This window comes from Eleutherodactylus coqui, chromosome 2 (genome assembly GCF_035609145.1).
Source record: "Eleutherodactylus coqui strain aEleCoq1 chromosome 2, aEleCoq1.hap1, whole genome shotgun sequence".
NCBI lineage: Eukaryota > Metazoa > Chordata > Amphibia > Anura > Eleutherodactylidae > Eleutherodactylus > Eleutherodactylus coqui.
Window position 1 is genome coordinate 140,545,781 of NC_089838.1, and position 27,204 is coordinate 140,572,984.

At 42.6% G+C, this 27,204-nt stretch overlaps 1 protein-coding gene across 9 annotated transcripts in view; it reads right to left on the minus strand.

Annotated features, from left to right (window-relative positions):
- Nucleotides 1–27,204, minus strand: part of KCNC2 (potassium voltage-gated channel subfamily C member 2) — a 261,742-nt gene that overhangs the window by 17,595 nt on the left and 216,943 nt on the right. For 3 of the 9 annotated variants that reach the window (XM_066591649.1, XM_066591651.1, XM_066591647.1), the window contains exons 2-4: nucleotides 12,442–13,369; nucleotides 10,794–10,802; nucleotides 8,440–8,595 (exon numbers count right to left, since the gene is read on the minus strand). In XM_066591649.1, the coding sequence (XP_066447746.1) occupies nucleotides 8,440–8,595; nucleotides 10,794–10,802; nucleotides 12,442–13,369 (1,093 nt within the window). Of the gene's footprint in view, nucleotides 1–2,356; nucleotides 2,396–8,439; nucleotides 8,596–10,793; nucleotides 10,803–12,441; nucleotides 13,370–27,204 lie in introns of those variants that run through there. The other 6 variants (XM_066591654.1, XM_066591653.1, XM_066591650.1 and 3 more) reach the window with 5 other exon arrangements.

Here is a 27,204-nt window from a genome sequence, read left to right on the forward strand (position 1 = left end):
GGTTTTGGTTATGTTTTTACTGATGGTTACAAGCGTTATCCTCTGTAATACACTTCAAATCAATGGTCATAGTATTAATATCCAGACACTGTTTATCCCAAAAAAACTTTACCTATTTACACTATTTTCAAGATTTAATCTATTGCCAATGCAACAACTTTTAATGGTGTTAGGGCAACCAGTATAATGTGCATGCTTCATCATACTGCAAGCATTACTAGAGAATGTTAGATGGCTGCACTAACAAAAGAAGAGGATATATCCTTACTACAATCTGTTCCATTTCTTTAAGACTACTGAGCTGTTTCTTTTTTCCATTCACTGATGTGATATGTTTCTTTAGACCAATTTCACACAAGCATATTGTAACATGTCCACAATATGGATCTGTAATGCGGATGTGTTACAGATGACATTGCAGCCGTATTTCATCATTGTTTGATCTGTATATGCCTCCGCATTTGATGGTTTTATTTTCTACAGAGCAAATACGGATCGGTATTTGCCCAATAGAAAATAATACAAATGAAAGCAACTATGGAGGCAAAAAAACTAATAAAAGTAGTGCATACTGTGTGAAAAATATGGTCATATGAATAGATATATAGATTGATTTTAGCTCCACATTGGAGTCCACAAAATATGGACCAAACCAATGGTCAAAGTCCAAGCAGAAAGTACAAATATTGCTCTATTCACCTTGACCCTTAACATAAGAAACAATTCTGTTACTAAACCAGAGATTAGTGCAGCCAGAGAAAGGACTGTGCAGCGTTTGATCACTGCTTTCAAATCAGCATTTTACCAATAACAAAAATCAAGAACCTATGCAACTGGATTGCTGAGGACAATAGTTCCTATACACTGAATGCTCACTGCATTAGGGACAGCTGGTTTGTGACATCTTGTAATTAGTAACGCGGTACCACATGATGACCCCATCATGATCCGCTCTCATATAATGTCTGACTTCTCTTCTATGCAGCAAAATGCAACATTTGCCATCATGGCTAAACATGGTGACTTGAGTAAATCCGCAGATTTTGGTGCCCAGAGGTGTGGCGCCAGTATTTCTGAAACAGTAGCACTTGTTGGCTGTTCACGAACCATGATATCAAGAGTGTAACAAGACTGGTAGAACCATGGCCAGACATCCAACACAGAATAACACAGCAGCAGGCCATATAATCCTAGAAGCAAGTCTTGGGACTGCATGTCTAGTATCTCAGCAATGGCATACCACAGTGGACCAACTGACCCAGCAGTACAACAGCAGGGAACTTAGACAAATTTTCACAATGACCACGCAGCATACCCTGTTCGACTGGGGCTCAACAGCTGAAGACTGACAAGGGTGCCCCTGATGACCCTGTGTCTTCTCCAACAATGCCTCGCATGGGTCCAGAAAAGACATCAATGGCATATGGCAGTCTAGAGTAAGAAGTCCTGTTTCCTGCTGAATCATGTGGATGGACGAGTTTGCATCTGGCATAAACATCATGAAGCTGTATCCCATGGGTGCACAGTTTGGGTTCAACAGGCTAGTGGTGGAGGTGTCATGGCCTGGGTATCATTTTTCTAGCATGGCCTAGGACCATTGGTCATTATACCAGAATCCCTGAATGGTGAACGCTACAGGGATCTGTCAGCTTACCATATGCACCCATATCTTCAGGAAGTCTTTCTCGACCACCATGCCATCTATCAACAGGACAACACTCTTTGTTATTGAGCTTGGATCACTAGGGAGTGTTTGGAGGAACACAACAATTAATTTTCCACACTGCCTTGCCCCCCATACTCACTGGACTGTCACCCCATTGAATATGTTTGGGATATGTTGGAAATGGTTGTAAGATGTGTCCCACATATCCAAAAAATGTGCACTAACTGATAGAGCTGCTGCAGTGGGCATGGGTCGAGGGGAGTATAGAGGATATTCGCTATCCTGCGGAATGTATTCACTGACGTCTGAAAGCCATGATCACCCTAAAAGGTGGACCAACCTATCATTGAGTAGGTGTTCCTAATGCAGTGGTCAGTCAGTATACAAAGAGTAAAAGTTTTCCGTACTGAATAAAGTTTATCTGTTTCGAGAATCTGCTTAAGTGCAAATGTTTACACAGCCAGTTTGGCATACATTACAGTATATTACACAGTGCAATTTTCTCATCTGATCAGTACCCAAACAACTATTAATGATGAAGAGTCTGGTTATTAATATTAGGACAGGTAAGGACAAATGAAACTCTTATTCTGAATTATTAAACATTTATTTTAGCGCTAATAATTTGAATAGGTAGAAACAAATTACTGTATATGGAAACATTTCACATGAAACAAAATTGTTCTTCATCTTTCACTATGTTTTGTCTGTGGCTCCAAACAACTCAGTCTGAAAGGAGAAAGTAGGAAAGTTCTGAGGAACTCTCTAGTAACAGTCAAGTAACATGAACAATATTTGATAGCAGTACAACATCAGCACATAAGCTCAATTTTTATTTTTTCAACCTTTGTCCAATTGGATGGAGTATTTAGTCTGGAGCATTTTCTGCGTTCTACGTAACAACATGACATGGAGTGAAGAGTGAACATGTATCCTAATGGGTCCTGTGCCTATACAGGGGCTAACTTGGGAAAATTGGCACAACACAAGAATGTAGTTGTATTACATGTGGAATTGAGCAAGAATGTAGTTGTAATCCTTTCTTGTTGATTGATGTAACAGTTTTCTTTTGTGTTAATTTTCATAAATAAGTCTCACAGCTCACTAAGCTAATACATTATCTCCAATGAATAGGCTTAGTTTTTTAAATCTTTGTGTTAGCAAGGTAAGCACTACAGTTTTCATTAAAAAATATTAACTTTCAGGCTTTATTAACCCAGAAAAGATTTAGTAACTTCAAGAATACAGACGTGTACCTGTGCACTACTGAATTTACATGAGCTTGCATATCAATACTACATTGAATTGTAGTTGCATGAATTTAATACAACAAAACAAGAAAATTACGCAGTCCAAATTAGTTTGAAATTATAGGGGTTCTCTGTGTCTTTCACTGTTAATGACCTATCCTCAGGATAGGACATCAATAGTTGATCAGCAGGGATCCGACCCTAGAGATTCCCCCAATTAGCTGATCTTCAGGCCCGTGGTCAGTGCAGGCAGTGCAGTAAGCAAACAGCTCTGCCTGTATTGCAGTGGCCAGGTTTGGTACTGCATACACAGCTCTCATTGAATTTAATTGGAACTGTGCTTGTAATACCAAACCAGGCCTCTGCATGTTGACCTGCTTCCAGCGCTGTTGACACTGGACAAACTCAGTGGGATAACGAACTGGGATAACGAGCAATGGACACCTGTACATCAACTGTCGATGAATTATCCTGAGAATAGATCATCAACAGTAAAAGTCCTGGAGAAGCTCTTTAAAGAGATTACCTGTGATTTAAAAAGACAAAAAAATAATACTTGCTTTCTACAGGCTGTGGCTTAAGTTGTAGATCAACCTCATGCAAGTGAATGCTGTAATATTTTTTTTATTCTCAGACATCCCTTTTAAAGAGCTATTCTGGTTGTAAGTAATTTTTTCAAGTTTTTGTCCATGCGCTGATGGGTGAACACTGATAGATTGGTGCGGGTCCGTTCGCTGGGATCCCTACTAATCCCAAAAATGGAGAACCCGTGTCCTTCCTATTTCACAGTTGAAGATGCATTATCCCTTTCCTGTAGTGTAGTGGGGGAATCGAGCCACTGGTCTGCCCCATAGAAATTAATGGAGCGGAACCCATCTATCAGTTTTCACCCATCCAGTGGACAGGTGAAAACGTGAAAAAATATCGTAGAACCGGAATACTCCTTTAAAGGGAACCTGTCATCACCTTTGAGCCCCATAAACTACATTATGGGTCTAAAAATGAGGGAACAGGGATTCCGGGGAGCTTTGTTTCATACTCACTGAGTGCCTTATTCCTACACTGTGTCCCTACAAAGTTGACATGCACACACGGCTTGACTTTTCAGACTCTTATGTGCACATGCTTTCTCATTCATTTCAATCACCAACTTCGAGAGGACACAAAGCAAGAAGAGGGCAACCGGTGAGTGTAGAACACAGCTTCCAGGACTTCCTGTTCACCCACTTTTGAGCCCCATAACATGGTTCATTGGGCCCAAAGGTGAAGACAGAGGCTCTTTAATCATATACTTGTAAGAAACAGACAGATGTGCCAGTTACAAATGTTGCTAAAAGCAATACAATTCACATTAGAGCATCTTTTAATTCTACATTTCCTTTTCTTTGTCTTCGTATTTTTAAGCAAAGAAGTTTTATTGAATTGACTGACAAATAATTTTTAGCATTTCTGATTTAGCTACGCTTGTGCAGGTCAGGCATGTCTAGACGTGAACATTATCTTCTACTTATTATTCCTGTAGAAATTCATGGTGTCTTACAGTAGTGCTGGAGCTATCATTACAATGTATATTGTACTATGTTTACAGGACAATCAGACAAAAAAATTAAATGAGAACATGAAACGTAAATGATTAAATGATTAGACTGAGCGACATACATTGCCAAGCAACTTGTTAGCAAACATCTTTGGGAGATGAAGGAAATAAAAGTAGGAGCAAAGCGATACATTGAACACCATACAATCATTCATTGTGCATGAATATCTAAAGAGCACATTTATCAAGCGATGGACTAGTCAGCTCTATTAGGAGATATTGAGATTTCTTTGGGTACATCTGCATTTATGATTGAAATAAACTCCTTAATGAGGACAGCTTCAGAACTACATAGTTGTGTCTGAACGAGTTTTTTTTTCTCCCTTGCTGTCCTTTCAAACTCCACACCATAGTACAGCAGTTAGAAAAAAATAGTGGGAAGATAGGTGCTGCCCTAACTTTCCCACATGTAGTATTAACAAAGGTAAGTCCTATCTTTTCTTGCCTGTACAATCAATGGTTGAGAATCCCGCTAGTGAAAATGAAACCATTGAAATCGGTGGTTTTGTCCCATTATGTGGCCACGATAATCATGGCCTTATAAGAGGAGAAGAACACACTCACATGTTTAAGCCTCAAGACTGTAAACTGAAGGAAGCACATTTTTTTTATTCTAACTGGAGAAAATTTGCTTAATCACAGGGTAGGAATCAAAAACACTAGCTAGTCTCTTCACAGAACAGATTCCTAAAATATAACTTTTATTAGATAATTTTAAAAAGATTGGGGCTTCAAAAACATAAACATACACTAAGGATACAACAAAAAAACTGAAAAGCAACCAACACAGGCACACACAGAGTTGTACCAATTGTGGAGGTAAATCAGGACCAATAACTCAGACTGTGAACTGGAGGTGTATCCATATGTTGGGAACCACAACCAGTGGAATCAGAGATATGGTATCCAATGTATTCTGGTCCTACACTCTTGTACATAGGTGTGTTAAGCTCAATATTTCTCACACCAGCAGTGTAGAGCCTGAGCTTTGGGTGATGTTTGCATTCAAAACCTGAATACAAAGATGTTATATACTGGGATGTATTCAATGAAGTCTCCTCAGATTTGAGCCCCAATGACTTCCCAGATACTACAATTTAAAATTTTCTAATAAAAGTTATATTTTAGGAATCTGTTCTGTGAATAAAGTGGAGAAAATTCAGTGCAAAACACAGACCACTATAGCTATGGGAGTATGGGACCAAGAATGCAAAATTGGAATAACATGATTAAGAAGCCAGGATGTGACATGAACACTAACACAAGGATAGAACAGGTGATTTGGCCTCAGATGCAAATTCCCATAGACTTGGGAAGGGAAGAGTTGGATTTAAACTAAAGCACATGTGGAAGGAGGGGGCTAAAAACTTGCCTGCCATCTGCCCTTCTTCTCCTAGAGATAGAGGATGAACGTGATAGCTGTGATAAAAAGATCCTGGAGTCAGGGTGACTGACAGTCTCTATATATGCTTCTTATTGAAAGGAACAGCAATTATTGTTGTCTTGGAAGTCAAATATTAAGCTTTTGAGTTTCAATATTGGTGATATAAAAAGCACCCCTTTCCACCCCAGCCATTTTTATTTTTTTCATTGGTGTTTTCTTCACCTTCATTTTTTGCTCGACTTAGCTGTATGAAGACTTGCTTTTTATGGGACAAGCTGTATTTTGTAATGGGTCCGTTTAATGTACCGCATTAGGTGCTGATAAACTTTTAAGACAAATTTTAGGTGGGGTGAATTGTTAAAAAATTATAATTGCTCCTTGTTTTAAGGGTTTTGTTTTTATAGCAATCACTTACTGGTACAAATGACACTCTACCTTTATTCTAGGGGTCAGTGCATACACAGTGATTTATAGTATATATAGTTTTTCTTATGTTTTACTACTTTAAAAAAATAAAAGCATTTTTATTTTAAAAATTCCTTTCTGTCACCAAATTCAGAGCCCCATAGCCTTTTTAGTTTGGAGTTGTGTGAGAGCTTGATTTTTGTGATACTGAGAACTTTTTGATCAATTTTTGCTCCATTTTGTGGGCTGTGAAGTGACTAAAACAGTAATTTTGGAATTAGGTGTTTTTTAAAGCATTAAAACTGGGCTCACACAAATGGGTCAGATTCTACATGTGGAAATCTACAGCGGAAGACCTGTGATCCATTGCAGAAAGTTATTGCGTATGGTTGTGGAAGATAGCAGATACATTCAGTTTTCAGCATTGATGTAAACGAATGCTCTTTGTATCATCCACGTGGAAGAAAGATCGCAGGGAGGGAATGGTATCACTGCACGCAGGTGATTGTGATCTCTCCTCTCTCTCTCTCTTTCTCTGCTATCCAGTCAGAATTCTGGCTTGTCTTTGTATTTTGATACCAAGTTCCGAGCATTTCCGCCGTTCATACACAACATTCATTGCTCATGGACTGCGGGACGCATGCATGCATTGACATAATTGGAGGCCGTCCATGTGGAATCCGCCTTAAAATGGAGCATGCTCCGATTTTTCTTCTGCTTGCGGAATACGCAATTTATATCCACGAGGGCAAAGTCAATTTAAAAAATACATGCCTTTCAATGCCCGTGATTTACCGTGGATCGTCCTTGTGGACCGTAATTCAAATCCAGTCATGTGAGAAAGGCCTAACTGTGTGGAGTAATTATTATAGTTTAGGAAAGCCGCAATACCATTTATGTGTTTGTTTTTTATTGTTTATATTTTTACGTAAAAAATAGGAAAATTGGCGTTTTGAGTTTTTAACACTTCCTAGTGAGACTTTAAAGATGGGATTTTTTGATTGCCTGTATCATACCTTTGTACTGCAGTGTATTGTTGGCTATAACAGAATACTGCAGCAGGCCTAGAGGCCTTTACTAGTACTCCAGCTTCCATGAAAACCGAACGGCACACAGTCATTACATCATGGGGGGCAGGGGCAGTTAGGAGACAAAGGGAGCTCACTTCCTCTGTCTAACCCATTGATGCCACAGTCAACATTAACTATGGCATCTAAGAGGCTTTGTCACACATCTGAAATCCATGCGTATGGAATGGGCTTGGCTATCAAGTCTACTCCATACTTCTCTTCCATCATTATGACATAAAAATACATAAAATATTGGAAAGGGCCAAGTAGAAGACTGCCAAAAGGAATAGAAAATGCATGAGTTTGACAGGTTTTAAGGAACCCTTCACGTGGGATGGGATTGTTCCACAACACAGCAGAAATTGCCGCTGTGCAAATCCACACCAAAATCCATATGTCTAAACGGGAATTTTGATGCTGCATTAGCAGTAGAATTAAACCACATTCAATTCTCCATCAAAATCTACATGCTGGACATGCAGATTTTGGTGCAGAAATATCTGCACAATTGGCATATTCCACTGCCAATTCCGTTCCGTGCGAAAGTTCCCTAATGCTTTCAGTACCCAGAAGAAAATCTATAGGCATTGCCATTTCATATCATTATGTACTCACAGTTCTGCTTCATTTCTGCACATTTCTATGCTTTGTTTTTTTTTTACATCTATATATATTATTCAATGTAAATTTCAGGTTTGTGCAGTATAGGCAGCATATGAAATACGTTTCCTTCTGCCACTATGTAGTGAGCTAAATAACTTGTGCTTATAAATTCATCAGACTATCTGTCGGCAACAAGCAATGCTTAGCCACATATCTCCAACAGCTTGATAAATAGCACACTATATTAAGGACAGACACCCTTGGAACACCAGCTGGAGATCTAATTTTGCATGTATAGATTTATAATTTTGCATTTTTATGAAATAACCTCAGTCGGTATAAATATAATCAATTGTATGGTTCAGAACTGCCATAGCTGGAGTGCCAATTATTGCCCACCTCTCCTTTATATAGTAATTTATTTATACCATAATTTAATAGTAAGAATTAAAAAAAGCCCATACCTTTCCGGATCCCTCCATCAGTATTGCACGAGTAATCACCTGCTGTCAGGAGAAAACATGTTCCTGCTCTTCTGTTTTTGTCCCTGGTGCTAGAGCGTCTCATCGGGTGCCTTTCTCCAGGCGATAGCGGCTGGTCACTTCCTGAACTATCCTCACCTAGTAACATTTAGGAAGGATTTGTACCAAAGAAAGGAGTTACAAAGAATTTAATGTACTTTTAAGAATATTATTTAAATGATAACAAGTAGAAAAATATATACCGTATTTTTCAGACTATAAGACGCACCCTAGGTATAGACAACAAAATGTAGGAATCAATATCTTCCTGGTGGTCTAAGAGAGTGGAGGGGTCAATACTAGTACATTTGATAGTCTACGGTAGTGCCTCCTTTCTTGGAATTCTAGGGTAGGTGAGGGGGTTAATAGCTAAAAGTCTACTCTTGTTAAACTTAGTGTGTCTTCTTCTTTTGACCATTGAAACAAATTGCAACGCACATGTGGGCAGTTTATTATATTTTGTTAGCCATTTGAATGTGTGTATAAAATGTCTGCTTGTGCTGCTTTATCCTTTTTGCTTTAGTGTGTGCTGTTTTATTATTTTAAAGGGATTTTCTCAGTATTTTTTTTTTAATGGTGCTTGCAATGCCCAAAAGCAATAAAAACAGCCTATGCTCACCTGTCCAGGGTCCCCGCAACTCCAGTGTTGCACCTCTGTTTAAGCCAACGGATGTGTTATAAGCTGCAGAGTTGGACTGTGAACAGAATATCACAAAATTCTGCAATCAATCACACATCTCAGAAGTGGGCCACTGAGGTCTGTGATTGGCTATATAAGGCCTATAACATTCTGTAAACAGACTGATGGAGAGAACAGAGATGCAATGCTGGTGCTGCGGGGCCCTGGACAGGCGAGTACACATTTTTATTATGTTTGAGCATGGCCAGCACAGTTAAAAAAATAAAATATAATTTCACTCAGAAAGTACTTTTTAAGAATTTTTTTACTCCCTCTATGACATGTTACATGCAGCGCAGCAGTGCTACACATACAACCCTGCTACATACACAGCACTGATACATACCCAGCACAATTACACACACATGCAGCACTGCTACACACACAGCTCTGCTTAATAATTGAAGGCTCCTTCAGACGAAAGTTTCCATAAAGACGTTCGTCACAGCGTATTTGCACATGAACGATGGTTTAAGAGCCACGTAATCAGCCTGTTGCGCACATGTCAGCGCCTATTACTGCAATATTTGAGTGCACTGGGCCAGTTCGCCAGCAAATGTGACACTCCCTTTCCATGAAATTGATTGGCTATTAAAGCCTAATAAGGTTCAGCAGCCTTCTTTTCCTGCATTTTGCACAGTTTCAGTCTTCCCATTGCATATTTGCGCAGCTTCCAGTGACTTCTATGAGGCCATTGTTGCACAAAACGCATGAAAATAGAGCGAGTCCTATTTTTTGCGCATGCACAAAAAGCGTGCGCAAAACGTGCTTATGAGAATAACCCCATTAAAATCAATAGGTTTTATTCTCTGTGTTAAGTGTGCACATATTGTGTGTACGCAACAATGCAGGCGCAAACATGGCCATGTGAAGGAAGCCTAAAGGAAATACTGTGAAGTTGCCAGTTTAAAAACCTCTTTCCAGCTCTGCTCGCCTGCAGGCCGGGTGGGAATTCTCCCAAGCATCTGATCACATGGTAATGACATAAGGAAGGTCCTTGACACCTCTACTACTGTGCTCTGCTGTACTTTGCTAAGGAGAAACTGCACGATGGTAATCTTTGCTGTATAAGATGCACACACTTTTCAGTAAACTTTTGTCTAAAAAGTGCATTTTCTACTCTAAAAAATATGGTATTTATTTTAACTGAGTGTTACACATAAAACAATCTACAATAGTAAATGTATCCATGGACACAGCAGACCTTTTTCACAAAAACTGTATAATTTGTTCCAAAAGTAATAGTTTGATTTGCATTTAAGCAATTATTTGAGTCTTTTGTTTTCAGATCACATGTTGGGGGACAGGGGCACTAGCTAAATATGTTATTCTTTCTAGGTTTCAGCAATATATCCCAATGGGCAGCGAATCAGTGAGGCCCATATCGATTGAAAAATTCCACCTAGCCATAGGCTTGAACTGTGTTTCATACAGAATACAGTTATTTTAGCAGTCATGTAATAGGATTTCCCTATGTTTTTTACTGCCCAGCTAAAACAAGACGGCACAGCTGCTTCTAAGGGGTTGAAGGGGTTGTCGAGTTGTAAATCAATGATGGACTATACTCAGAATAGGTCATCAATAGTAGGTCAGTGGGGGTTCTATCATCAGGGACCACCACTGATGACTTGTTCTCTGGCCCAGCCGGTTGGATTGTGCACTGAGCTAATTTCTGTAGGAAACAGACAGCTCTGTTCTCACTGCAGTGGTCAGACTTGGCATTGCAGGCAAAGTTCCCATTGAACTGAATGAGAACTTGGCTTGCAATACCAATTAAGCCAATATAGTGAGAATGGAGCTGTCTGTTTCCTGCAGAAATCAGCTCAGATAGCACTGACTCTGCAAACAACTGTTTGGTGGGGGTTCCAGGCGATGGACCCCTAATAATGTACTATTGATGACCTAACATAAGGATAGACCATCATTAGTTTACAAGCAAACAATCCCTTTGATCTGATAAAGGAGGAGGAAACAGCTGCCTGTAAAGGGGGTAATTTGCTAGAGGAGGATGGTGAAGCAGCAAGTAAAGTATTAATTTGAATCTTTCACTACATGCACATAGAATTAGCAGCAGTCACAGAATGAGGAGAACGTGGGAGAGAAGATGTGATAGAAATTACCTTCTCTGCATCTCTGCCGCAGCTGATAGTGAGAGATCCCCTAAGGGTTTGTTTACATGGCAGAGTTTTGCCATGGATTTGACGCGGAATCTGAGAGATTCCACATCCAATCTGCATCCCATTACTTCCAATGGGACTGGCAGCAGCTTGTGAATAAATTGGACTTGTCTCTTGCTGTGAGCTGCAGGTAGGTAAAGTCCCCTGGTGCAAGTAGCAAGTCATGACTGACTCCTAGGGTGACATCACAACGTGACGTTTTCTCAGCAGACTGTTTTTGCAGGGTGGTTTGCCATTGCCTTCCCCAGTCATCTTTCACCTCCCAGCAAGCTGGGTACTCGGAAGAATGGAAGGCTTAGTCAACCTTGAGCCGGCTACCTGAACCAAGCGGGGATTGAACTTGCAACCTGCAGGTCGTGAGCAAGACCTTAGGACTGCATTTCTGCTGCAGGACAAAGCTGTAAGTTCTTAAAAAAACACTGCACATTAGCCCACTGAATTAAGCATGTCCGTCACTACTTTATTCAGCCCTCAGTGAGAGCAGCATAAAGTACATTAGATATTTCCTTTAAAGGACCACTAAATTAGAGGCCTTTGTTAATCACACTAATTGCCTGTAAGCGAGAAAGTTTTCCAATGTTGGTTCCCTATTTCTTTATTGGGTTTCCCAATAAATGATACATCTTCTTTATGTAACACTAGCTGAAATATACTATATCAAGCTACTTTCACATGGATGATTTTTCTGTCTGATTTTTGGACTGAAAAATTAGGCTCTATTTTACCAGGACAAATAGTCCGAGTAAAAAAAAAAAAAAAATCACATGTCCTATTCTTGTCTAATGTTCATGTATGGATACGTCCGTTGAGTGTCCAAGCAAGTTGTGCCTGAGAATTGTGAAAGTAGCTTTAAGGAAATTATAATAGAAGAAAACATCCCAAATTTCTTTTAATTTCATATGTATCTACCTCTGCGCAGTGAGATTTTACATGGTTGTGTATATATATATACATAGTATTTACATAATAATACCAACTTACAAGTTTGTAAAAAATGCACCAATGTCTTGAATATCCTACATGGAACTTCATACTAAGAAAGCTTAGAGCTGCACTTGATGTATCCGTGTAACTATGTTTCTATCATACCTGACATGTTGTGCTCCATCAACCGGTTGTCTTTGCCAAGGCATGCATCCACTTGTGTGCTGTTGCATCCCATGTTAAGATCCATCTTGCAGAATGTAGGAGAGCTAGCCTGAGGTCCATGAGGAATGTATTTCTTTCTTTTTCTTGGAAGTTTTTGCTTTGCCATAGCAAGGGAGTAGTACATTCCAAAATTGTTAACAATGACTGGAACAGGCATTGCAATTGTAAGTACACCAGCCAACGCACATAGTGCTCCTACTAACATCCCTGACCAAGTCTGAGGATACATGTCACCATATCCCAATGTAGTCATAGTAACCACGGCCCACCAGAAACCAATAGGAATATTTTTGAACTGTGTATGCTTGCTTGCTGATGGATCATTTGGACTGGCCCCTATTCTCTCAGCATAGTAGATCATTGTGGCAAATATCAAGACTCCTAGAGCCAAAAATATTATGAGAAGCAAAAATTCATTAGTGCTAGCTCGAAGAGTGTGACCAAGCACTCTTAGTCCTACAAAATGGCGAGTTAGTTTAAAAATTCGGAGGATGCGGACAAATCTCACAACCCTGAGGAATCCTAATACATCCTTAGCAGCTTTGGAGGAAAGCCCACTTAGTCCAACCTCCAGGTAAAATGGCAATATAGCCACAAAATCTATAATGTTTAGAAGATTTCTGATGAATTCAAGTTTGTCAGGGCAGAAAGTGACACGTACTAAAAATTCAAATGTAAACCATACCACACAAACTCCTTCAACATATGTCAATGCAGGGTCAGTCTCAATCTCAATTAATGACACCATTTCTGTGCCATTATTCACAGCTTCAGTTTTATTGATGATGGAATTAAATGCTTCATGAGTTTCCAGACAAAACGTTGTTATAGATACCAAGATGAAGAACAAGGAAGCAAAGGCGATGAACTGCAAGAAATGAACAAGAGACAAAAAGATTATAATATGCAAAAAGGAGTATTTTTCGCAAAAATTTAATTCTAGACACACATTATACACTAGTAGAAATAACACCTAAAATTGACAATATACCAATTATATGGTACAATGGTATGAATACAATAAAACATTCCACTATTAAAATTTGGAAGTTTATGTTATTATGCCTTACCAAATTTACAGTGTTTATTGCATTATTTATCTTTTTTAATGTTATAACATTACGACCATCTAGAAAGAGTCCAAAAGAGTTGTCAGGCACAGATATTGGTGTAACTTCAGCATTCAAGAGGACTCTTACCCCAGATTTTAAGTCAGAGCAATAGCCAAAGTTTGCCATTTTTCTGTTTTGTTGTGGTGATCATTTTTCAAAACCGAAGACAGAAAATGCAATCATATTGCTTGTCATGTTTGAATTATATTTCAGAAACTGATGACCTATCAGGTATGTACCTCATTATTGAAATGTATAATATTGGAGAAAAACAAAGTACACTGTGGCATTCACTTGGGCGGAATACCACGTTTATAAAGTCCATGCACGACTTATTCTGACACTTACTAATGGGCTCGGATGAAGGTAACAGAGCTTAGCTCATAATATTACAGAGAAGGGCATATAGTAGTTATTAGAGTTGCAGAGGTAGTTGTTACGGACGCAGGTACCTGAGGGAAATCTAAGGGCTTTTGCATACGGCCAGGGCACAGTTGAATTTCCTGTACAGAAATCAACACCAAAATCAGCACGGCTGAATGTGAATTTTGATGCAGAATTGCAAGCAGATTTAAGCCATTTTAATTCCACATCAGAGTTTGCATGATAACCATGCAGAATATGGTGCAGAATGTTCCACTGGATCACCAGTTTTGCTGACAAAATAATTCCACCCATGTGAAAGCACCATAATAGTGTGTTCACACATTGCTGACCCATTGTGGAATTTCGGTTGCTCATTGCATACTGAAATTCCACATCAAAAGTACAGTACAATGATAGTGAATGGGGCTTTAACAAACTCATTCGCTCACAGTGAAAGAAATAGGATTCCACTCATGCTGTAGATTTGAAATCTGCAATCCACAGCTCAATTTGCATGAAAATTTGCAATCAAGTCATGTACGGATTTCATTGCGGATTTTGCTTTCTTTCGTACTTCCATGGCATGAAAGATAAAAAAAACCAACATACAGCACAGAATAAGTTAAAAAAAAAGACAAATTCACATTTATTTTTCCTTTTTCTTATATTTTGAAAGTGAGAGTAACAATTAGTGCCTTTTACGTCCAATCTAAATGAGTGTACAATAGTCCCTCAAGTTACAATATTAATTGGTTCCAGAATGATCCTTAAAGAGAACATAGAAAACATTGTATCTTAAAAGGTCTTTCTGAGATATCTTTTTTTCTAAGTGTAGAAAATGTTCTTAATTAGAGATGAGCGAACGTACTCGTCCGAGCTTGATATTCGTGCGAATATTAGGGTGTTTGGGATGCTCGTTACTCTTAACGAGCCCCACGCGGTGTTCGGGTTACTTTCACTTTCCTCTGTGAGACGTTAGCGCGCTTTTCTGGCCAATTGAAATACAGGGAAGGCATTACAACTTCCCCCTGCAACGTTTAAGCCCTATACCACCCCCCTGCTGTGAGTGGCTGGGGAGATAAGGTGTCACCCGAGTATTGAAATCTGCCCTTCCCGCGGCTCGCTATGGATGTATTCTGACAGAGATCAGGGAAAGTGGTATCGTTTTGGAGCTGCTATAGGGAGAGTGTTAGGTGTATTGTAGGCTTCAAGAACCCCAACGGTCCTTCTAAAGGCCATAAATCGTCTCTATATGCGCTCAGTGGGGCCGGCGGCAGCAGCGCCGACCCCATTGAGAACATATAGAAGACAAATCCTTCTTTTCTGCCACAGCTGTAACAGCTGTAGCAGAGAAGAACGATGTTTGCCCATTGAATTCAATGGAACCAGCAATACAGCAGGTTCCACTGAATGCAATGGGCTGCCGGCGATCGCAGGATGAATGGTCGGGAAGGGGTTAAATATATAACCCCTTCCCTGCAATTCATCCAGAAATGTGATACACTAAAAATATATACCGGCGTATAAGGCGACGGGGCGTATAAGACGACCCCCCAACTGTCACCTTATACGCCGGCAATACAGTGGAGCAAAGAATAAAAAGCATTACTCACTTCTTCAGACGATCTGCGCCGCTCCTGTAGACTGTCACTCCTTCCTGGTGTTCTGCGGTGCTCCTGCAGGCTCTTGCTCCCTCCTGGTTCCCGGCAGAGCATTGCTTTCTCTACGAAAGGCTTTAAATCCACGCCTCCAGAAACACACGTGCCTTCAGCCAATCACAGCCAATGACAGTGATGTTATTGAATTGCTGTGATTGGCTGTGTTTCTGGAGGCGGGGATTTCAAGCCTTTCATAGAGAAAGCTTTAGTCCGTGGACCAGGAGGGAGTGACAGTCTGCAGGAGCGGCGCAGATCGTCTGAAGAAGTAAGTAATGCTTTTTATTCTTTGCTCCACTGTATTCCCGGCGTATAAGGTGACAGTTGGGGGGTTGTCTTATACGCCCCGTCGCCTTATACGCCGGTATATATTTTTAGTGTATCACATTTCTGGATGAATTGCAGGGAAGGGGTTATATATTTAACCCCTTCCCGACCATTCATCCTGCGATCGCCGGCAGCCCATTGCATTCAGTGGAACCTGCTGTATTGCTGGTTCCATTGAATTCAATGGGCTAACATCGTTCTTCTCTGCTACAGCTGTTACAGCTGTGCCAGAGGAGAACGATCTTTACGCTGACAGTGCGGGGGGGGCACTCTTGCCGCTATTGTGGCTTAATAGTGGGACCTGTGAACTTGAGATGCAGCCCAACATGTAGCCCCTCGCCTGCCCTATCCGCTTCTGTGTCGTTCCCATCACTTTCTTGAATTGCCCAGATTTTCACACATGAAAACCTTAGGGAGCATCGGCGAAATACAAAAATGCTCGGGTCGCCCATTGACTTCAATGGGGTTCGTTACTCGAAACGAACCCTCGAGCATTGCGAAAATTTCGTGCCGAGTAACGAGCACCCGAGCATTTTGGTGTTCGCTCATCTCTATTCTTAATTTAATAAAGCTGTACTCACTGTTAGGTCCTTTATCAATGCAGTGCTACTGCTCTGATCCTTCTTATTGTGCTTTGTCACATGACTTCTGTGATGATATGCCCATATATCCATATGATAGCTACAACCAATCACTGGCCTCAGTGGTCTTGTATGGTACACCACTGAGGCCAATGATTGCCTACAGCAGTAACATGGGCATAAACAAAGTTTGGAGGACAGGACCAGAGTGGTGGCACTTGAGAGGCAGGGTTCAAAGTGGTGAGCAAAGCTTATTGTTGTGGCTTGCCGGCTGCAATCATGGAGCTGCGGTGGCATTGTAACACCATTCCTAGTCCACGTGATTGTGCTTTGGGGATGGTGTGCTGAGCGCCGAGGAATGCCTCTTTCCGGACACTACAGAAGTTCCCTTAAAAAGTTGCATTGGTGTTCTGTTGGCAATCCTTCAGTTTTTAATGTTCCCTTCTTGTCTTCTCCACTTTATATCTACTGTGGCATATAAACTGATTGGCCAACAGGAATATGCATCCCCAGCTGGCTAATCAGCCAAAATTGTTGTGTATTTATTCCAGTTCCGCACATGTGTGCCACTTATTATCTTGTGTGCATGCATACTGTATAGATATCTGTATGTCTGATCCAAGTTCTGTCCTATTTGAGTCATCCATACGATGGTGTTCAGATGCCTAAATCCTGTCTTGCTTGTTCCACCTCTCCGATGGTGGTCAGACACCTGAGTTCAGTACTGTCTGTTTCTTCTGTCCAATAGTGGTAATATATCTGAGTCTGTTCTCTCTGTCCGAAGATTTATAGGACATGTCCTGTATGTCCCCTCCATGCAAACATCTGCTGAGCAATGTCGCATCTGTTTCCCCTCATTTCTGAAAGTTTACTAGATACCTGAATCTAGACCCTTGTTGTGCCCTGTATCTGGTATGTAGTGTGGCAGTGGACTCTTGTCTGTAATGTTCCTTTGCCTAGCCCTGTTAGCATTTCCATCTGCTATATCTATATTCTTCACTATTTTCCATCTTGGGACAGAATAGGGTCGAGACGTGGGGCCATGCCTGCTTTTAGACAGGGTCCACCAAGATACAGTTGGTTAGGGATAACGTTCCCCCACCTATATTTGGAATTTCCTCATTTAGCTGTTAAAATATATGTATTTGTTGCTCCATTATGGACATTACCGCATTTTGATTAGACATATTGGTAATTTTGTGAGGGTCACCATACTTGCTCCCTGCATAAACGTGACACCTTTTTTTTATTTTACAGTTTTTACTACATTTAGAAAAAATATATATATTTCAGACAACTCCTTTAAGATAATTCTACAAAAACTAATAATTTATATTGAAGTCACCAAAATATCAAAGAAAGTAAGAAAAAATTGAGATTAAAGAAGAATAAGCAGAAAATGTACTCAGACGTCAAATCCTCACATATAAAAATCAGAAATGGATACTGAAAGCTACAAATCACTTTCCATGTTGAGGACAAAATGTTCTCTGGGGTACTATGCATTGCATAGTATAAAAGAAAAATTTAAATGCTGATGCCCTCACCTGGTGTCCACAGAAGTGGGTCATCCTGGCACAGGTAAAGAGCAGAACACATCATGAAGAACAGCACATGTACTGTGGAGAGTCATTACTAGACAGCCAATCAGTGCATGCACTTTAGTAATGCATCCTGTGCTGATTGGTTTGATGTTCAGCCAATCAAACATAATGCAGAAAGTTATTGTCTGTGACACTGTATGTCACATGTGGTTTCAAGTTCTAATGGCCCAGAAACGACCATTGTATACTAAAAAACATTATAACTTGAGGCAATTAAAATGTAAAGGATCATGGTACTAACACTCTCTCCTCTAACAGTCCTCCCATTACAACTGAATTGCAACTGAAACATTGAAACTGGGTTTACTAATTAATGTACAAACATTCTTAAAAGTTTCAGACATGTTTCTTGTCATCAAGTATAAATAATTTTCTATTCCCTTTCATATTATTTTTTTTGTGAAGATCAAGAAGACATGAAAAAAAGAATGAATGCTTTGAGCCAGGTTTGTTCTACATGTTTATTTGAGAATCCTTCTATTACATTTTATATTTTATGCGCATTACAGTAAAGGCTATGATCACCTTTCCACTGACATTTTTATTGCTCATTTGTGTTATAAATACAAAATTAAACAACTTGCTATTCTCCCTTAAGGCTGGGGTCACACAGGGCGGATTTGCCGCGGTTTTGCCGCAGCAGATCCGCCCGCGGCAAAACCGCCCGCGGCCGCTAAGCCCGGGATTAGCCAGCCATGTGGACGAGGTTTCTCAGAAATCTCGTCCACACGGGACGGCTAATCCGCTGCGGTAAATCCGGTTGAAACCGCGGCTGCGGTGGCCGCAACCGCGGTTTCAAAAGAAGCAGCATGCTCATTCTTTTTTTCATTCCGCTGCGGCCGCGCTCTCCTCTATGGGAGCGCCGGCCGCAACGGAAGAGCAAGCGGCCGGACCGCTTCAAAGCCACCGCGGCTTAAACCGCGGCGGCTCTGCCGGCGGAGATCTCGCGGTTTTTGCTGCGGCCAAACCGCAAGATTTCCGACGGCAATCCGCCCCGTGTGACCCTAGGCTAAAAATGTTCTTCCATATTGTTGTTGTAGAGTCTGTCCAACTCCTGTAGAACGCTGACTGTACTGATACCATTTTTGGAAAAAAAAAACTGGAAAAAATGCTACAAGACAGCATTTGTTCCTAAAACAAAATCTAGGTATGAAACCACTCTTAGGCTGGTGTCACACATACAATAGGGACACATTTATCTAAGGCCAGCATTTTTCAGGCAAGTCTTAGATAAGTGCCACTGGAGTAAGATGTGCCAAATGTATTAAGAGCTGCAAGCCTCTTAATACATTTGTTGCATTTTGGGCTGATTTCCTTCTGAAATCTAGGCAGGTTAAACTTGTCATAGATTTCCAATATAATGTCAAGTTTACATTAGTCAAGTAAATGATCAAGTAAAGAGACGAGACATGAAAAGTACGACCTGTGTAAATACATTGATCAAGTAAATAGTTGAATAATGAGTGCGTAGTGGGCAAGTCAATTGGTAGAGCAGACAGCATAGTAGCTCAACTTTTCACCATCTACCTCTCTGCTTGATTTTGAGTGCCACTCAAACTGCCGCTGGCGCCAGCAGCCCCATTGAAACCAATGGGATGCAGGCAACCACTGCAGTAATTTTCGGGGAATGTCTTTAAATATAAGCCCTTCCCTGAAAATCATCTTTAGCTTGTGTAAAAAATTAAAAAAATATATATACTCACCTCTGCAGCGCTGTCGGGGGTTGGCGCGTCTTGTCGCTGGGCTTCCAGGCACTTTAATGAAGTTCTTTCAGCAGGTGGGGATTTAAAATCCCCTTCTCCTGAAAGGGCTGTGTCGGATTGGCTGAGTGCTCAGCCAATCACAGGCAGCACTCAGCCATTCATTAAATTCAATGAATAGCTGAGCGCTGCCTATGATTGGCTGAGCGCTGTGACCAATCACAGGCAGTGTTCAGCTGTCATTCAGCTGAGCACTGTTATTATGCAGTCCTGATAATTACACCCGCATAACAGGACAAAAAAACATGGATTTCTATAGTTTTGTTTTCATTAGCAGTATTCTCGTTCGTTAATAGTATGAGCAAGAAAAGATAGGGCAGGACCTATCTTCCTGCTGTTTTATTCAAACTCGCTCGCTATAATGCAGAGTTTGAATACTCAGAGAAAAGAAAACGTTCATGTGCAATTACGCTTTGAGCATTGTGCATACGGCTACATGTTTTTGCCCTTATAGCAGAAAAATTCTGCGGCGTAAGATAGTCGTACTGTGGATTTTCAGATCCACAATATGTTTTATCTGTTGCTGGAATGCCACAGATTTTTACCACAGAATTCATTCATTGCAGTGCAATAAGTAAATTCCACGGTGAAAATCTGTACCAAAATCCACTTTAAAATTTGCACACACATTTTATACACTATGTGTGATTGTATCCTAATCTACACCGGTTTCTGGTGTAAATTTTAGTGAATTTGATGGGCCAGGGGTAGCCCTGCCTTCCTCCCATGGAGCTAAAGACACTTTTTACAAATGTGACAAGAGAGGCTTAAAATGCCAAAAAGTCGCACATTTTTGTAAAAGTGCAATTTGGGGGGGGGGGGGGGGGCACTTTGATGCAGTCTTTTTTTGAGGCAAAAAAATGCTGTGTCCAAATGTTTGCTGAAGGTGAACAGTACAATATGAAATGCCCAAGAAACATTGACATTTTCAAAAACACTGGTAAAAAATGGAACATCAGTCAAAAAATATACAACAGAAAAAATCCAGCTCACCAACCACCTTGCAAAAGCTAGGAAAGAGCATGGACATGCTTGACCAGTTCAATACTGCAGAGCACAAGTAGAGAAAAACCTAACTCATCCCAAAGCTTGCATGAAAACTATGTTAAAAACAATAAAGTTTATAAGAATAAATAAATAAACAGTTGACTGCATGCTAATAGTTTGCTGACTCGTTTCTGACACCATCCGGTGCCTACATTTGCACAGAGTCGGAAACTAAGTTGTGCGTGGTCACTTCTTTATTTATTTGTGCCTATTCTGATGGATTCTCAATAAAGCTTATTGCTTTTAATATAATTTTCATGCAGGCTTTTGGGTGAGCTGGTCTTTCTTCTACCTGTACTCTGTGAGTGAGTCAAAAACACATGCAATTTTTCCAGCATTTTTTCATCCAAAAACATCATAAGGGCTCTTTCACACAAGTGTATATTGGCCAACGTTCTCACGGCGGGACGATATACGCTACCCTCTGATGCAGTGGATTCCAATGTATCAGATTACATGGCCGTATTCACACAGCATAAAAGTGCCCGGCCAGGCCAATATAACGCCGGGCGCTTTCACGCCAGGCTGAAAAGATAGTCCTGGAACTATCTGTCCACCGGAATATGTTGGCCACTACATGGGCTCCTATGGGAGCCAATGACAGCGGCCAGAGAAGGGAGGTGGGAGGGAGTTTAGCAGCGTGACTGCTAAACTCCCTCCCTCTGCTCTCCTTCTCTCCCCTCCCCTACGGCTGTTTGCAATGGAAGGGGGTTGGGCAGGGGCAGGGGCAGAACTAAGCTTAGCTCCGTCCCTGTCCCACTCTCTTTGCAAACAGTGGAGGGAAGGAGGTGAGCCGACGAAGGGGAGGGAAGGGGTTTTTATGGCATCGGCAAGTGCACGTTAAAACTCCTATGGCCATGTGAAAGAGGTCTCAGAAAGACTATGCCTAAAGGTAGCATTAAGTATACCGAACTAGGTTCACATGATTTAAGCAACTTTCATTGACAACAAAACAAATGTCCCATTTTTTTAGATTAATGTGTGGATTCAGTAAATTCACAGAACATATTATATCACATTGTCTGAACTCTTGAAAGAAACTTCATTGTACAGCGAAGAAAGAGCTGATCCAGTCAATACACCCAGTGCTATTTTAAGTGAATAGTATAATTATGTTCAAAGGAAATTACAACACCTGCTATGATTAAGCAAAATAATAGTGCACTCCGCACTTGCTTGCAGTGCTATTTTGTCGCTCTCAAACAATATGGAAGAAGTATTTTATTTTAATATAAGAGATTATTGTGGAAAGTAGTATCTTACAAAATCTGAATGACATCATTGACTTTCCTTATTCCCTGTGTGAGACAGTGACCGGCAAAGTGCTGGAGGGCCGTTACATTTCGCCTAGGATGCTCTCCTATGCGGCTTTAGGGAGCACTTGGGCAGATATGTGCCACCGAGCAGCCTGGGCTCGGTGGAGGAAGCCGGCAGTATGCTGTCAGTAACACTAAGTTACTGACACGTTGTAGCAAGTAAGTGGCTCCAAGCCGCATAATCCGGGCCGGCTTTTCCTGGAGTGACCAAAGTGAAGGGTGGGATGGTCACTCCCACGTACCAGGTGGGGCTGGTACCAGGCCTTATAAAGCCTGGGCCTACAGGGCCTAGAGGAGAGCTGAGACCTCTGCAGGTCTGAGAGTCCTGGCTGGCTGTGTGCAGGAGCCATTTGTGTTACCAGTGTGTAGACAGGGACGCTCCATGTATAGTAAGTGCTCAGACGAGCAGGATTTACGTTATGTTTGCCTGATGTTAAGGCCTGTATTTTGCTTTTGTTTGCTTGGAAATAAACCCAGGCGAAGCCTGGACTAAAGACTTTATCCTATGTGTCACTGTCTCTGACTGCTTATGCCCAGGTTGCTACCGATCCTAAACACTAATCCCTCACATATGGTGTTTGGATGTGGGCAGCGGTCTTAAAGAGACATACACCAATTAATGGACATTTTGCTGCAGCAGCTGGAGAACCGTTGCTAAGGGCAACCGCCCAAGAGAGATTGACTGGAGAGTGCTGTAACCCCCATGTCCTGGGTGAAAGCTGCAACAGAACAGCCATCAGATACTGCCAAGATGGAGGAACTGATAAAGCAGCTGGTACAAATGAACGTGCAGCAACAGCAAGCGTTGGCCCAGCAGCAACAAGTGGCGGCGACCCAGCAAAAGATCCATGAGGAGGCCATGAGAGCTCAGGCCGAGACTAATGCTCTCCTGGCGCAAAGTGTGCAGAGGTCGTCTGGTTCGCTCCCCACCACCCGTACCGCGGTACAGGCGGCCTTACAAAAGATGACGGCCACCGATGACATCGAGGCCTATCTCACGGTCTTTGAGAGAGTGGCCGAGAGGGAGAAATTACCAGCGCCTCAGTGGGCGGAGGTAGTAGCGCCTTTCCTGACAGGAGAACCCCAAAAGGCCTATTTTGACCTCGGGGAGCAGGATGCCAAGGACTATAATAAGCTCAAAGGTGAGATCCTGGCACGCTTGGGCGTGGACACCCATGTGCGGGCCCGACGCGTACACGCCTGGACTTTCACGGACGACCTACGAGCCCGCTCCCAGATGTACGACCTGTTCCACCTGGTGAGAAAGTGGCTGCAGCCAGAGGAGTTGTCCCCGGCGGAGATCGTACAAAGAGTGGTTCTGGACAAGTTCATCCGCTCGTTGCCCCCCGCAATCCAGCGCTGGGTGGGACAAGGGGGTCCCCAGGATGTGGGCCAACTCGTGAGCCTCGTCGAGAGGTATAAAGCCATGGAGGACTTACTGCAAGCCGTGCCTCCTCGACGTTCCAACCCCAGGAACAGCAAGTCGGCCGGAACACCTGGTAAGACTGTTCCATATGTAAGGGGTGTCAAAAGTGTCCCCAGGGGAGGCGGCTCAGAGGGGGATCGTTTGGGGCAGAGGCGGAGCCCCAAATGGACATTCGGGTCCCGGGTAGAACCCCAAGGAGACCGGGCCTCCATACGATGTTGGTGCTGTCATGAGCCCGGGCATCTTGCTGCCAACTGTCCCCTCACTGTGGAACCTATGGACTGTGACTCTGCCCGGCGGAGGTCGATGTTCGCACGGCCAGTATGTTCTGCAGAGACTGTATCAGAGACTGATCGACCATTATGTCACCTAAAGGTGAATGACTTTGCGGTGACAGCTCTACTGGACTCAGGGAGCTTGGTTACGCTGGTGCACTCCAGCCTGGTCGATCCCACAACCTTCACCGGCCGTCGCATGGGGGTTGTGTGTGTGCATGGGGACACCAAGGAGTATCCTATTGCCCTTGTAAGACTTGAGACTCCGTGTGGACTTGCCACCCATGAGGTGGGCATCGTAAAATCCCTAATGCACACCGTGATCCTCGGGAGAGACTTTCCCCTATTTTGGGACTTGTGGCGACACCGAGGGTCGTCTGCAAATAAGGGTCATGATAATGCAAATGTGTATGATGTGTGTCCAGAACCATTTGACCCTGAGGGTACGGTTCCAGCAGTAGGGGTGACCCAAGAGAATGGGGATAACTTTCCCTTAACAGTACTAGCGGGTGAGACGGAGGTACAGGACGAAGTGGTTGCTATGCCTGACTTAGAGGTCTCACGTGCCAATTTCGGAACTGAGCAGCTCCGAGACCCCACCTTAGTAAAGGCCAGGGAAAATGTTAAAGTACTAAATGGGGAGCCTCAATTCCCAGGGGCTGATACTGTGTTTCCACACCTGGCAGTCAATCAAGAATTGTTGTATCAGGTTGACAAGGCCCATGGGGAGGTTGTGGAACAGCTAGTGGTACCTCAGTCCTATCGTAGGATGGTCTTAGACCTGGCGCACAAGCATGTGCTGGGAGGTCATCTCGGGAGCGAAAAGACTAAGGAACGCATCCTTCAGCGTTTTTTCTGGCCTGGGGTACATGGTGATGTAAAACGTTACTGTGAGTCATGCCCGGAGTGTCAAATAACAGCTCCTATGCCCCATTACCGGAACCCCTTAGTGCCCTTGCCCATCATAGAGGTGCCGTTCGAGCGGATCGCTATGGACCTAGTTGGGCCCTTGGTAAAATCCGCCCGGGGTCACCAACACGTATTAGTGGTTGTAGACTATGCCACCCGTTACCCCGAAGCCGTTCCTTTACGCAATATGTCATCCAAGGGTATTGCAAAGGAACTACTTCACATGTTCTCCCGCACGGGCATACCAAAAGAGATCCTGATGGACCAAGGAACCCCCTTTATGTCAAAGGTCATGAAGGAATTGTGTAAGCTGCTGAATATTAAGCACTTACGGACGTCTGTGTACCACCCACAGACGGATGGTCTGGTTGAGAGATTTAATAAGACCCTAAAAAGCATGCTAAAAAAGGTAGTCAATAAGGATGGGAAGGACTGGGACTGTCTGCTACCATATTTAATGTTCTCAATCCGTGAAGTCCCACAATCCTCCACTGGGTTCTCTCCCTTTGAATTAGTTTATGGTAGACATCCCCGAGGGCTCCTTGATGTAGCTAAGGAGACCTGGGAGCACGAGTCCACCCCCTACAGGAGTGTTATTGAACACATCTCCCTCATGCAAGATCGAATTGCGGCGGTCATGCCCATTGTTAGAGAACATTTACAGCAGGCTCAAGAAGCCCAAAGCCGGGTATATAACCGGTCCGCCAAGGTGAGAACCTTCAACCCTGGGGATCGGGTACTAGTGTTGGTGCCCACCCTGGAAAGTAAATTCCTAGCAAAATGGCAAGGGCCCTATGAAATAATTGAGAAAGTCGGAGAGGTAAATTATAAGGTATACCAGCCCGGTAGGCGGAAACCAGAACAGTTGTACCATGTAAACCTAATTAAGCCATGGAAGGACAGAGAAGCCCTGACTGCAGTGAGCACCCCCCATAGTGAGGTCCCAGAGGTGTGTGTATCAGGGTCCCTGTCCAAGTCCCAACAGCAAGAGTCTAGGGAATTTATACAACGTAATGCGGATGTGTTCTCCGATATACCAGGGCGTACTGGTGTCATAAAACACGACATTATAACTGAACCAGGGGTAAAGGTTCAGTTGAAACCGTACAGGGTTCCAGAAGCCCGCAGACGAGCCATCTCAGAGGAGGTCAAGAAAATGCTAGACCTCGGAGTAATTGAGGAGTCGAAAAGCGAATGGTCCAGCCCTATCGTGCTGATACCAAAACCTGATGGCTCCCTGCGCTTCTGTAACGACTTCCGGAAGCTAAATGACGTGTCAAAATTTGACGCATACCCAATGCCGAGAGTGGACGAGTTAATTGAGAGACTGGGTCATGCCAGGTACTTTTCCACTCTCGACCTTACTAAAGGCTACTGGCAGGTTCCCCTTACAGAGAGCGCGAAAGAGAAGACTGCGTTTGCCACACCAGAAGGGTTGTTTCAGTACATCTGCCAACCCTTCGGTTTGCATGGAGCCCCAGCAACCTTCCAAAGATTGATGGATATCATAATCAAACCCCATCGTCAATATGCGTCAGCATATTTAGATGATATCATCATCTTTAGCGAAGACTGGGACAGCCATCTACCCAAGGTACAGGCAGTACTGAACTCCCTTAGAAAAGCAGGGCTCACAGCAAACCCAAAGAAGTGCGCCCTGGGTCTTGAAGAAGCACGATACCTGGGGTATATAATAGGTAGGGGTATTATAAAACCCCAGGTCAATAAAGTTGAAGCCGTTCAGAACTGGCCACAACCCACAACTAAAAAGCAGGTGAGAGCCTTTTTAGGCATTGTAGGGTACTATAGGCGGTTCGTGCAAAACTTTGCTAGCATAGCAGCGCCCCTAACAGACTTGACCAAGAACAGTAAGTCAGTCATGGTCAAGTGGAACCCTGACGCAGAAAAGGCGTTCCAAGAGTTAAAACGGGCCCTCTGTAGACGTCCAGTGTTAGTCACACCCAATTTCAAAAGAGAATTTATTGTCCAAACAGACGCGTCCGATGTGGGACTGGGAGCAGTTCTGTCCCAGGAAGTAGAGGGAGAGGAACATCCCGTGATATATCAGAGCAGGAAGCTCACGCCACCGGAAAAAAAATTACAGTATCGTTGAGCGGGAGTGCCTAGCCATCAAGTGGGCCCTGGAATCCCTAAAATACTACCTGCTAGGTCGGCACTTCAGGCTGATCACAGACCACTCCCCCTTAACCTGGATGTCACAGGCAAAAGAGAGAAACGCCAGAGTCACCAGGTGGTTCCTGACACTTCAAAACTTCAGTTTCTCTGTTGAACACAGGGCAGGAAAGCTACAGGGCAATGCCGATG